The 12372-nt window shown below is 41.8% G+C and overlaps 1 protein-coding gene across 3 annotated transcripts; it reads right to left on the bottom strand.

The window, feature by feature from the left end:
• Positions 1-683: 683 nt before the first annotated feature.
• On the bottom strand, positions 684-7935 carry LOC121386390. Of its 3 annotated transcripts, none has more exons than XM_041517270.1 (5): positions 7807-7935; positions 5368-5620; positions 3883-3994; positions 3412-3640; positions 684-1438 (listed from the first exon to the last, which is right to left on the bottom strand). In XM_041517270.1, exons 2-5 carry the CDS (start codon positions 5607-5609, stop codon positions 1011-1013), a joined length of 1011 nt encoding a protein of 336 aa, XP_041373204.1. In that variant the 5' UTR covers positions 5610-5620; positions 7807-7935; the 3' UTR covers positions 684-1010. The 3 variants fall into 3 exon arrangements, with proteins under 3 accessions (XP_041373204.1, XP_041373205.1, XP_041373202.1); XM_041517271.1 differs by having other exon boundaries at positions 7791-7907; XM_041517268.1 differs by having other exon boundaries at positions 7728-7867.
• Between the last annotated feature and the right edge of the window lie 4437 nt (positions 7936-12372).

Below are 12372 nucleotides of genomic sequence, written 5' to 3' on the forward strand. Positions count from 1 at the left end.
CTTGACAGGCTTGCGCTACAACAGCTTGCTCTGAATGTGCACGTTAATTCTCTTGAATAGTTGAATAAGGGAGATAAACCACGGTTCAGCATAGATTAGAAACGGTCAATAGTCTCGGAAGTGGCTGTCCTATAGACGAGGTACTAGATAGATTTTCATTTAAAGTTTTCATTTCATCTTATTTTCGTGCTTCTGTCCAATCATGGATCACGCACGCTGTACTGGGCACACACCTCAGCTATCTGGGCTGTCTGTCTAGGGCAGTGGGTTAGTTGTTAGTTGGTTAGTTGTTAGTGAGAGAGAAGGTGGTGTAGTGGCCTTGCACCTACCCACTGAGCCCTTAAGAACTCGCTCTGGGTTAAACCCTATACCTATCAGCCCGTATTCCGATGGCTTAACCACTGCGGCACTGACGCCGGTTACTAGATAGATCATACAGCCGGTGGGTGCACTGTAAAGAAGGGAGATAACCCATGGTTCAGAAAAAACAAAAACAGCCAAGTGTCTCGGGAGTGGCTGCCCTCGTGATGTGTAAAAACTATATTTTCACTCATCGCTTTGTAATTCGTGACAATATGGCTTTCACACATCACTCGTTAACATAAATTCGTATTGGAAAAAAACTCCAATGAAATAGCCTCGTTTTGTATTAAAATTAGATAAATAACTGCTGTATTTTAAAATAGGAATGCAATATTTTGTTGTAACATTTAGATAAATAAAGGTTATATTTTAAAACAGGAATGTAATATTTTATTGTAACATTTAGATAAATAACTGCTTTATTTTAAAATAGCAATGTAATGTTTTATTGTAACATTTAAATAACTATTTCTTGTATTTATATTTCTGCACAAGACAGAGTCGAAAGGAAGTCAGACAAAGTCGTGATTACTTCCATGATCCACTCTCAGGTGCGTCCTTAGGAAGACTGCCACTCACGTAGGAAATCCGTAACAGGATGTTTCATCCTCTTGCAACGACACATGTGGAAGAACTGGCCATGAACATCAATATACAATTAAAAAATACCGCAAACTCTCTAACCACTGGGCATCAACCTTGTTATTGGGCAGTGTCATTTCATAAACAAAATGCAGAACAATATAGCAATGATAATGATTCCAAGCGGTAAAATAAATCTGTTTGCCATACAAAGTCCATGGGTAGTTCTGGTTTGCATGATCAACTGCTATAACCGGATCACAAACTTGGGTGAAGAATTTGAGAACTGGTACATCCAGCCCAGGCAGAGTTTGTTCCAGGCGTAAATCAAACGGGTCGACGGCGCTGCAGTAATTGGTGCACATCGCAAAGCGATGTTCTGAGCCCTGGAGGCCCAGACTGGCGATCACAGCATTACGTCGTTGTCTTACAATGGGGTCTCCAGTTTCATCCACCGTGTCAGATTTTGTCATGGCACAGAATATGGGAATATCTGAAAGAAGGAATAACTCTGAGTCATTGAGCACATGATAAATACACATAGAAAAATACACACAGGCATACACAGACATACACACACAAAATCTCACTCTCACTCTCACACACACAGACACACACAGACACAGACACAGACATACACGCACATACACGCACATACACAGATACACGCACATACACAGATACACAAACACAGATACACGCACATACACACACAAACACAGATACACGCACATACACACACAAACACAGATACACGCACATACAAACAAACACAGATACACGCACATACACACACACAAACAGATACACGCACATACACAGACATCCACACACAGATATAAACAGACAAACACACACTTACAGACATACACATAGACACACAAAAACACACACACAGACATACATGCATAAGACATACATGCATAATACAGAGAGACAGACAGACAGACGGGAGGGAGGGAGAGAGGGAGGGAGGGAGGGAGGGGAGAGGGGGAGGGAGAGACAGACAGACGGAGAGAGGGGGAGGGAAGGAGGGAGAGAGAGACAGACAGACGGAGAGAGGGGGAGGGAAGGAGGGAGAGAGAGACAGACAGACGGAGAGAGGGGGAGGGAAGGAGAGACAGACAGACAGACGGAGAGAGGGGGAGGGAAGGAGAGAGAGAGAGAGACGGACGGACGGAGGGAGGGAGGGAGGAGAGGGAGAGAGGGGGAGAGAGAGACGTACATACATACATCTTAAATACACACACTCACATACATTCATACATAAAATATACATACATACATACATAGATACACACACACACTCACATAATTCATACATATATATGTACATACATACATACATTGTCAGAAACACAAGTGAACATACACAGATGAACATACAGACAAAACCGACACAAACAAAATTACATACGGAGGCAGACAGGTAGGGATGCAGAGCGACAGACAACGAGACAGAGGCAGGCAGACAAACAGACAGAGAGACAACGAGACAGAGGCAGACAGACAGGCAGAGAACGAGACAGAGGCAGGGAGACAGACAACGAGATAGAGGCAGACAGACAACGAGACAGAGGCAGACAGACAGACAACGAGGCAGGCAGACAGAGAGACAACGAGATAGAGGCAGACAGACAAACAACGAGATAGAGGCAGACAGACAGACAGACAGACAGACAGACAACGAGACAGAGGCAGACACAGACAGACAAGTTCAGGCAGACACACAGACAACGCTACAGACAGAAAGACAACGAGACAGAGGCAGACAGACAGACAACGAGACAGAGGCAGACAGACAGACAACGAGACAGAGGCATACAGACAGACATGGAGACAGGGGCAGACAGACAGACAACGAGACAGAGAGAGGAAATTGTTTATTTAACGACGCACTCATCATTTTATTTACGGTTATATGACGTCGGACATATGGTTAAGGACCACACAGATATTGAAATAGGAAACCCACTGTCGCCACTTCATGGGCTACTCTTTTCAATTAGCAGCAAGGGATCTTTTATATGCACCATCCCACAGACAGGGTAGCACATACTACGGCCTTTGATATACCAGTCGTGGTGCACTGGCTGGAACGAGAAATAGCCAAGAACGAGACAGAGGCAGACAGACAGACAGACAGACAGACAACGAGACAGGCAGACAGACAGACAGACAACGAGACAGAGGCAGACAGACAGACAGACAACGAGACAGAGGCAGACACACAGACAGACAACAAGACAGAGGCAGACAGACAGACAGACAGCGAGACGGAGGCAGACAGACAGACAGACAGACAGACAACGATACAGACAGACAGACAAGGGGGTAAGCAGGCAGGGAGACCGACTAACTCTCTCTCTGACAGGTAGACGTGCAGACAAAATGACAGCCAGACAGACAGATAGAGGGGCAAACAGGCAGAATGCAAGACATGCAATTTCTTTCAAATGGACTGACTTCTCTTTGCTGGTCCGTCAAACGGTCTGGCTGCACGCATCACCGAATCAAGGAGATGTTCCGGTACTTCCTCGTTAGCAGAACACACCACGATCACCCGGTCTACTTTGAGATGGTCGTACGTTCTGATGTACTTCGGAATGATGCTGGCGTCCTCCCGTTGTCTTGTTAAGTAATCATAGACGTTCTTTAGGTTCTCATTTTCTGGTATGCGACCGTAAAACAGGAGCTATGTAAAAACGATAATAAGAACAAATAATAATAATGCACATACCTACTACTCACCCACCTCCTACACCCATATATATATACGATGATGGAGATGATGAAAATCATGATGTAAATGATGATGATGATGATAATGAAAATTATGATGATGATGAAAATTATGATGATGATGAAAATGAAAATGATGATGATAATGATGATGATAATAATGATGGAGATGGTGTTGATTTCAGCGAGTTATACCTGTAAAACCTTCTCCCAAATCCAGTCCATGGCCTCTGGAAATCCCGCGATATCCAACAGTGTGGGCAACTTCTCTGTGTCCATTGAGTCAGGTTGACAACATCTGGGGAACCTTAAACACAACTAACGCGAGTTTACACAAACTGTGTTTATCTTAGTGTGTTTACGGAGCGAGACGTAGCTCAGTGATAAAGCGCTCGCTTAATGAATGGTCGGTCTGAGATCTATCACCGTATGTGGACCATTTGGGCTATTTCTCGTTCCAGGCAGTGCACCACGACTGGTATATCAAAGGCCGTAGTATGTACTACCCTGTCTATGGGATGGTGCATATAAAAGATCCCTTGCAACTAATGGAAAAATGTAGCGGGTAGCCGATGATTAATAAATCAATGTGCTCTAATGGTGTCGTTAAACAAAACAAACTTCGGTTTGGGCTACTACCAGCATTAGGATGACACATAATGTTTATACAGACACTGACATTCTAAACAAGAAAATGTTTTAATATCACATTATAGTCATTGAAAAGGATATGTTGGTCGGAAACATCTAACAGGGAAAAAAAGGCTTCGGAAATTAGACCCAATGGGTCGAATACGTTTTATAGTTCTTGTAATATCTATCACATAACTACCAGGTTAATGCCTTGAATACACCCATGGCATAAACCAAACATTTCGAGACATAATTATACATATTTGTAAAACATACATATGCAAAATACATTAATAAGCACACACACACACACACACACACACGACTATATCCCTTTTCTCGGTCTTTCTGCCCCTCCTCCCCCCCCCCCCCTCTCATAGACTCTCTCTCTCTCTCTCTCTCTCTCTCTCTCTCTCTCTCTCTCTCTCTCTCTCTCTTTTACCGGCATCGGTGGCGTCGTGGCAGGCCATCGGTCTACAGGCTGGTAGGTACTGGGTTCGGATCCCAGTCGAGGCATGGGATTTTTAATCCAGATACCGACTCCAAACCCTGAGTGAGTGCTCCGCAAGGCTCAATGGGTAGGTGTAAACCACTTGCACCGACCAGTGATCCATAACTGGTTCAACAAAGGCCATGGTTTGTGCTATCCTGCCTGTGGGAAGCGCAAATAAAAGATCCCTTGCTGCTAATCGGAAGAGTAGCCCATGTAGTGGTGACAGCGGGTTTCCTCTCAAAATCTGTATGGTCCTTAACCATATGTCTGACGTCATATAACCGTAAATAAAATGTGTTGAGTGCGTCGTTAAATAAAACACTTCTTTCTTTCTCTCTCTCTCTCTCTCTCTCTCTCTCTCTCTCTCTCTCTCTCTCTCTCTCTCTCTCTCTCTCTCTCTCCATGACAGCTGACAAAATTGGGGATTTTTCTTGTTGTTATTCAGCTGAAGAGAACCCTACTTTAGTGTGCCCTGAGTGATAGTCTATCTTCCCCCATCCCCCCCCCCCCCCCCCCACCCCACCCACCCCACCCAGCCTTACTACTCTGCTTACCGTTTGGTGTGTGTTGTCACCGGCTCAGCCATGTTTCCTCTCATACCAGAATACGCATACTCGCGCCATCGACCTGTCGACAATGCCGCAGCAATTGTATTAATAAGCGACGATTTGCCGACACCGACACAGCCAATCAGAGCCACGGTAAGCGGACGACCCTCAACTTCATCGGATATGTTCTTTATCCGTTTTATGAATCGAGTCTTTTCAATGGCTTCAGAATAGTCAGTTGCATCCATGGTTCAGCCTCCTGAAATAAAACGTATGACGTATTCGTAATGCTTACTGAGGTCTTGTTTACTGATGTCAAAACGCAAACACAACTTTTGTATTAAAGTGACAGACCGTAGTTTTTAAACACTAAGACATATTTTTCACTATCAGAGCCGTTCTTCATGTCTGAAGACTCAGATTTTATTGTTCAGATTATCCATTGCCGTATATTTCCAAGTGTTTCTGGTCATCCTGAAATTTTTAATATAACAAAATACATTGTTCATATTTTTAAAAACGCACGTGCGTCTGAGAAGTAAAGGTTATGGAGTCACGTTTTAGTCTATTTTTAAGGGTATTTCACCTTTTCAACGTCACGGTCTCTTGTTTCACTGTACCCATGTGGCTGGTAGGTACTGGGTTCGCATCCCTGATAAAACGGATTTTAATTTCAATACTTTACATTAAAGTATTTCACAAATTCTTTGTTGTGTAAGTCCCGCCTTGCCTACCACAACATTGATATAAAAGAAACCTTGCTGTGGCGGTAGTGGGTTTTACCCCGCACCTTCGACTACTAGGTGATCCAAAAGAAAAACGAGGCCGTGACGTAGCCCAGTGGTAAAGCGATCGCTCTAGGATCGATCCCCATCGTTAGCCCCATCGGGCTATTTCTCGTTCTAGCGGAGTAGCCAGTGCACCACGACTGGTATATCAGACACCGTGGTATGTGTTATCCTGTCTGTAGGATGGTGCATATAAAAACTCCCTTGCCACTAATGAAAACAAAAACATCCTAAGACTATATGTCAACATTACCAAATATTTGAAATGCAATAGCCGATGAAAGAAAGAAAGAAATGTTTTATTTAACGACGCACTCAACTCATTTTTATTTACGGTTATATGGCGTCAGACATATGATTACGGACCACACACAGTTTGAGAGGAAGCCCGCTGTCTCCACTACATGGGCTACTCTTTCCGGTTAGCAGCAAGGGATCTTTTATTTGCGCTTCCCACAGGCAGGATAACACAAACCATGGCCCTTGTTGAACCAGTTATGGACACTGGTCGGTGCAAGTGGTTTACACCTACCCACTGAGCCTTGCGGAGCACTCACTCAGGGTTTGGAGTCGGTATCTGAATTAAAAATCCCATGCCTCGACTGGGATCCGAACCCAGTACCTACCAGCCTGTAGACCGATGACCTAACCACGACGCCACCGAGACCGGTGCAATAGCCGATGATTAATAAATTAATTTGGTATGTACTATCCTGTCTGTGGGATGGTGCATAAAAAAAACCTAGCTACTAATAGAATAACATATACGGTTTTCTAAATTATAATATGTCAAGATTACCAAATGTTTGACATTCAATAGCCGATGATTAAAAGAGCACAGTGGTTTATTGGATGTCAAACATTTGGTGATTATGACACGTAGCCATCAGAGGAAACCCGCTACATTTTTCCTAATGCTATAAGGAATCTTTTTATGCACTTTCCCACACAGACAGGAAAGCACATACCACGACCTTAAACCAATTGTACTGCACTGGTTGGAACGAGAAAAAACCCAATCAGCTGAATGGATGCGCCGAGGTGGTTCGATCCTGCGACGCAAGCAGCTCAGGTGATAACTCAACTGATTGAGCTAAATCCCCCCTCCTGGTGATTATTAAACCAATGTGCTCTAGTGGTGTCGTTAAACAAAACACAATTTTCCTGCAGTAAAACGAAAACAAATATGTGAAATGTGCATCTATACTATGTTCATCAAACACTATTTTAATCTGAGATCTCAAACTGTTTATCACATTACTGCGAAACCGAAAGTAGATTTTAGCCAGAACGTTGACGTGGCTATCGATTGGATTATTCGTAACAATAATACACACATCACCATAAGAATACACACTGACAGGCGAGTCCAACTGACAGCCTACCAATGGAATTGATAAAACTTCCGATCAATGAAACGACACAGCAAAACACGTATGATCTAGTTTGAATGTACTTGTGCAGGCCTACGCAACACGATAGCTGCTACTTCCGGGAATCCCCGATTCAGTTTCCTTGTTCGAAGAAGGCTTTGTCGACAAGTTTTGGACGAGAAATTGCAGTGACACGAATACTTACCTTAACTGTTGATATGTTGACGATGATGTTCAGATGTAAAGTAGACAAAGTCTCTTTTCCTACCTGCTAATCTACGAACCTGTGTATTGTTAGATGTAATCTGAGCAACGCGGCTTTAGTGACCTGTCGTTTGTTGACTATTCATTGACCCACTTTTAAGATATGTTGAACCACATGATTTCTCGTTCCCGATAATGTTAACAGTTTCTAACATAAAAAAAATAAAAATAAAATCATTTTGTTTAACGACACCACTGAAGAAAATTGATTTATTAATGATCGGCTATTGGATGTCTAACGTTTGGTAATTTTGACATATTGTCTTATAGAGGAAACCCGCTACATTTTTCCATATTTTATACGCACCATCCCACAGACATAATAGCATATACCACGGACTTTGATATACCAGTCGTGGTGTTCTGGCTGGAACGAGAAATAGCCTAATGGGCCACTGACGTAGATCGATCCCAAACAGACCGCGCATTAGCCGAACGTTTTACCACTGGGCTACGCCCCCCCCCCCCCCCCCCGTTTCCAATAATGTTCTAATCAAAGTACAAAGAACCCCGTGCAGTACGTCATTTCAAACGAAACACGTAGAGCACGTGATATTCAACCTACCTGCGAGGAAAGAGGTGGATAGATAGATAGATAGACAGATAGATAGATAGATAGATAGATAGAGAGATATATCGACAGATAGATAGATAAATAACCAGGTGTGTGGATGGGTGGATGAATTGATAAATGGACGGGTGAACGGACATATGGATGGATGGATGGATGGATGGATGGAAGGATGGATGTATGTACGTATGTATTGATGGATGGAGGGATGGAGGGAGAGGATAGCTGAATGGATATATGGATGGATGGATGGTCAGATGGATGGATGGACGTATGGATGGGCGGACGGATGGACGGACGCATCGATGGTTAAATAAATAGATAAATAAATTTAAAATATTAATTATTGATTTATAATTAATTCATTAATCTGATCGATACATTGCCGCCATCATCACATACCTTGATTTTGTCACATCTTCATGGATCGCCACCAGCACGTTTGTGTACTCATTGTTTTCGAGATTGATAGCCGTGGGGCGAGAGATACCCAGCGTCTGTCACAAGACACCCAAAACTGCCAGCATAAAAACCAACAGTTTGGTAGTCACATCCATTGTGTACGTGATGTCGCATTGATGATATAGCGGTTGAGTTGAAATAAATGCTATCTTTTTAGGTGTGTAATCTCGTGTTGGCGGGTGCAGAAATCAAATTCTAGGCTTGCCGGGGTATTTTCGTGAAATAAACGTACACCAGATAACTAAACAGATAATTGTTTCGTGATATTTCGAGGTCATATCATCATTTTGATACTGACGTAGGACAGTCTAGTCAAATGCATCTGATAACGTACACAGTTCGATAACTGTTTATAAACCTGCTTCAGTTTATCACCTTGTTTGTTTTAACGTCACTACAGCATATTGATTTCTTAATTATCAGCCGTTGGATGTGAATCATTTGCTAATTTTGACACATACCTTGTTTTATTTTACGACACCACTAGAGCACATTGATGAATTAATCATCGGCTATTGTATGTCAAACATTTGGTAATTCTGACACTTAGTCATCAGAGGAAACCCGCTACATCTCTCCTAATGCAACAAGGGATCTTTTATATGCTCTCTCCTACAGACAGGAAAACACGTACCACGACCTTTGACGGCCGTGGTGCACTGGTTCCAACACGGAAAACCCCAATCAGTTGATCACTCAACCGACGGAGCTAAATGCCCCCCCCCCCCCCCCCCCCCCCCCACACCCGCCACTGGATCTTTTATATGCACTTTTCAATTGACAGGGGCGGGACGTAGCCCAGAAATATTTAGCGCTCGTCCATCCATCCACCTATCCATCCATCATTCTATCCATCCATCCAACCATTCATTCATACATACATACATACATACATACATACATACATACATACATAAATACATGCATATATTCATCCATCTATGACACATTAAAGGAACAGTTTATATACATGCGGACAGAGAGTTTTTCAGATCTGAGATGTTAAATAAAAAAGAGCGAAAGAAAAGAGGAATCAGGAGTAAACTATAGAGCAACATAATAATGCTGCAGAAGAGAAGAAAAATTACCGTTATTGTTAATGATTGTTGTCCATGAGTGCCTTTCTTTACCTTGTCTCAAGTCTGGTAATTCAGTAAAACAATAAGTATCTTGTTCCCGTAAGTTCTTAACCTCATTACACTCTAAGAATAGATGTTGTAAAGTGTCTAGGTAACTGGTAGTCAGTATCCAGGTTTGTACTGATTCCCGTAAGTTCTTAACCTTATTACACTCTAAGAATAGATGTTGTAAAGTTTCTGGGTAACTGGTAGTCAGTATCCAGGTTTGTACTGATTCCCGTAAGTTCTTAACCTTATTACACTCTAAGAATAGATGTTGTAAAGTGTCTGGGTAACTGGTAGTCAGTATCCAGGTTTGTACTGATTCCCGTAAGTTCTTAACCTCATTACACTCTAAGAATAGATGTTGTAAAGTTTCTGGGTAACTGGTAGTCAGTATCCAGGTTTGTACTGATTCCCGTAAGTTCTTAACCTTATTACACTCTAAGAATAGATGTTGTAAAGTTTCTGGGTAACTGGTAGTCAGTATCCAGGTTTGTACTGATTCCCGTAAGTTCTTAACCTTATTACACTCTAAGAATAGATGTTGTAAAGTTTCTGGGTAACTGGTAGTCAGTATCCAGGTTTGTACTGATTCCCGTAAGTTCTTAACCTTATTACACTCTAAGAATAGATGTTGTAAAGTGTCTAGGTAACTGGTAGTCAGTATCCAGGTTTGTACTGATTCCCGTAAGTTCTTAACCTTATTACACTCTAAGAATAGATGTTGTATGGTTTCTGGGTAACTGGTAGTCAGTATCCAGGTTTGTACTGATTCCCGTAAGTTCTTAACCTCATTACACTCTAAGAATAGATGTTGTAAAGTGTCTAGGTAACTGGTAGTCAGTATCCAGGTTTGTACTGATTCCCGTAAGTTCTTAACCTTATTACACTCTAAGAATAGATGTTGTATGGTTTCTGGGTAACTGGTAGTCAGTATCCAGGTTTGTACTGATTCCCGTAAGTTCTTAACCTTATTACACTCTAAGAATAGATGTTGTAAAGTGTCTGGGTAACTGGTAGTCAGTATCCAGGTTTGTACTGATTCCCGTAAGTTCTTAACCTTATTACACTCTAAGAATAGATGTTGTAAAGTGTCTAGGTAACTGGTAGTCAGTATCCAGGTTTGTACTGATTCCCGTAAGTTCTTAACCTTATTACACTCTAAGAATAGATGTTGTAAAGTTTCTGGGTAACTGGTAGTCAGTATCCAGGTTTGTACTGATTCCCGTAAGTTCTTAACCTTATTACACTCTAAGAATAGATGTTGTAAAGTTTCTGGGTAACTGGTAGTCAGTATCCAGGTTTGTACTGATTCCCGTAAGTTCTTAACCTTATTACACTCTAAGAATAGATGTTGTAAAGTGTCTGGGTAACTGGTAGTCAGTATCCAGGTTTGTACTGATTCCCGTAAGTTCTTAACCTTATTACACTCTAAGAATAGATGTTGTAAAGTTTCTGGGTAACTGGTAGTCAGTATCCAGGTTTGTACTGATTCCCGTAAGTTCTTAACCTTATTACACTCTAAGAATAGATGTTGTAAAGTTTCTGGGTAACTGGTAGTCAGTATCCAGGTTTGTACTGATTCCCGTAAGTTCTTAACCTTATTACACTCTAAGAATAGATGTTGTAAAGTTCTGGGTAACTGGTAGTCAGTATCCAGGTTTGTACTGATTCCCGTAAGTTCTTAACCTTATTACACTCTAAGAATAGATGTTGTAAAGTTTCTGGGTAACTGGTAGTCAGTATCCAGGTTTGTACTGATTCCCGTAAGTTCTTAACCTTATTACACTCTAAGAATAGATGTTGTAAAGTGTCTGGGTAACTGGTAGTCAGTATCCAGGTTTGTACTGATTCCCGTAAGTTCTTAACCTTATTACACTCTAAGAATAGATGTTGTACTGATTCCCGTACTCTAAGATCCATAGATGTTGTATAGATGTTGTAAAGTTCTCTGGGTAACTGGTAGTCAGTATCCAGGTTTGTACTGATTCCCGTAAGTTCTTAACCTTATTACACTCTAAGAATAGATGTTGTAAAGTGTCTGGGTAACTGGTAGTCAGTATCCAGGTTTGTACTGATTCCCGTAAGTTCTTAACCTTATTACACTCTAAGAATAGATGTTGTATGGTTTCTGGGTAACTGGTAGTCAGTATCCAGGTTTGTACTGATTCCCGTAAGTTCTTAACCTTATTACACTCTAAGAATAGATGTTGTAAAGTGTCTAGGTAACTGGTAGTCAGTATCCAGGTTTGTACTGATTCCCGTAAGTTCTTAACCTTATTACACTCTAAGAATAGATGTTGTAAAGTGTCTGGGTAACTGGTAGTCAGTATCCAGGTTTGTACTGATTCCCGTAAGTTCTTAACCTTATTACACTCTAAGAATAGATGTTGTAAAGTTTCTGGGTAACTGGTAGTCAGTATCCAGGTTTG

Source organism: Gigantopelta aegis, chromosome 12, assembly GCF_016097555.1.
Source record: "Gigantopelta aegis isolate Gae_Host chromosome 12, Gae_host_genome, whole genome shotgun sequence".
NCBI classification, from domain to species: domain Eukaryota; kingdom Metazoa; phylum Mollusca; class Gastropoda; order Neomphalida; family Peltospiridae; genus Gigantopelta; species Gigantopelta aegis.

Excerpts from the sequence above, each read along its gene's own strand:
- LOC121386390 (XM_041517270.1), bottom strand. The coding sequence starts at position 5,609 with ATGGATGCAACTGACTATTCTGAAGCCATTGAAAAGACTCGATTCATA. Across the intron at positions 3,995-5,367 it reads GTGACAACACACACCAAACG|GTTCCCCAGATGTTGTCAAC; the intron begins GTAAGCAGAGTA and ends GTTGTGTTTAAG. Across the intron at positions 1,439-3,411 it reads TGACGGACCAGCAAAGAGAA|ATATTCCCATATTCTGTGCC; the intron begins GTCAGTCCATTT and ends TCCTTCTTTCAG.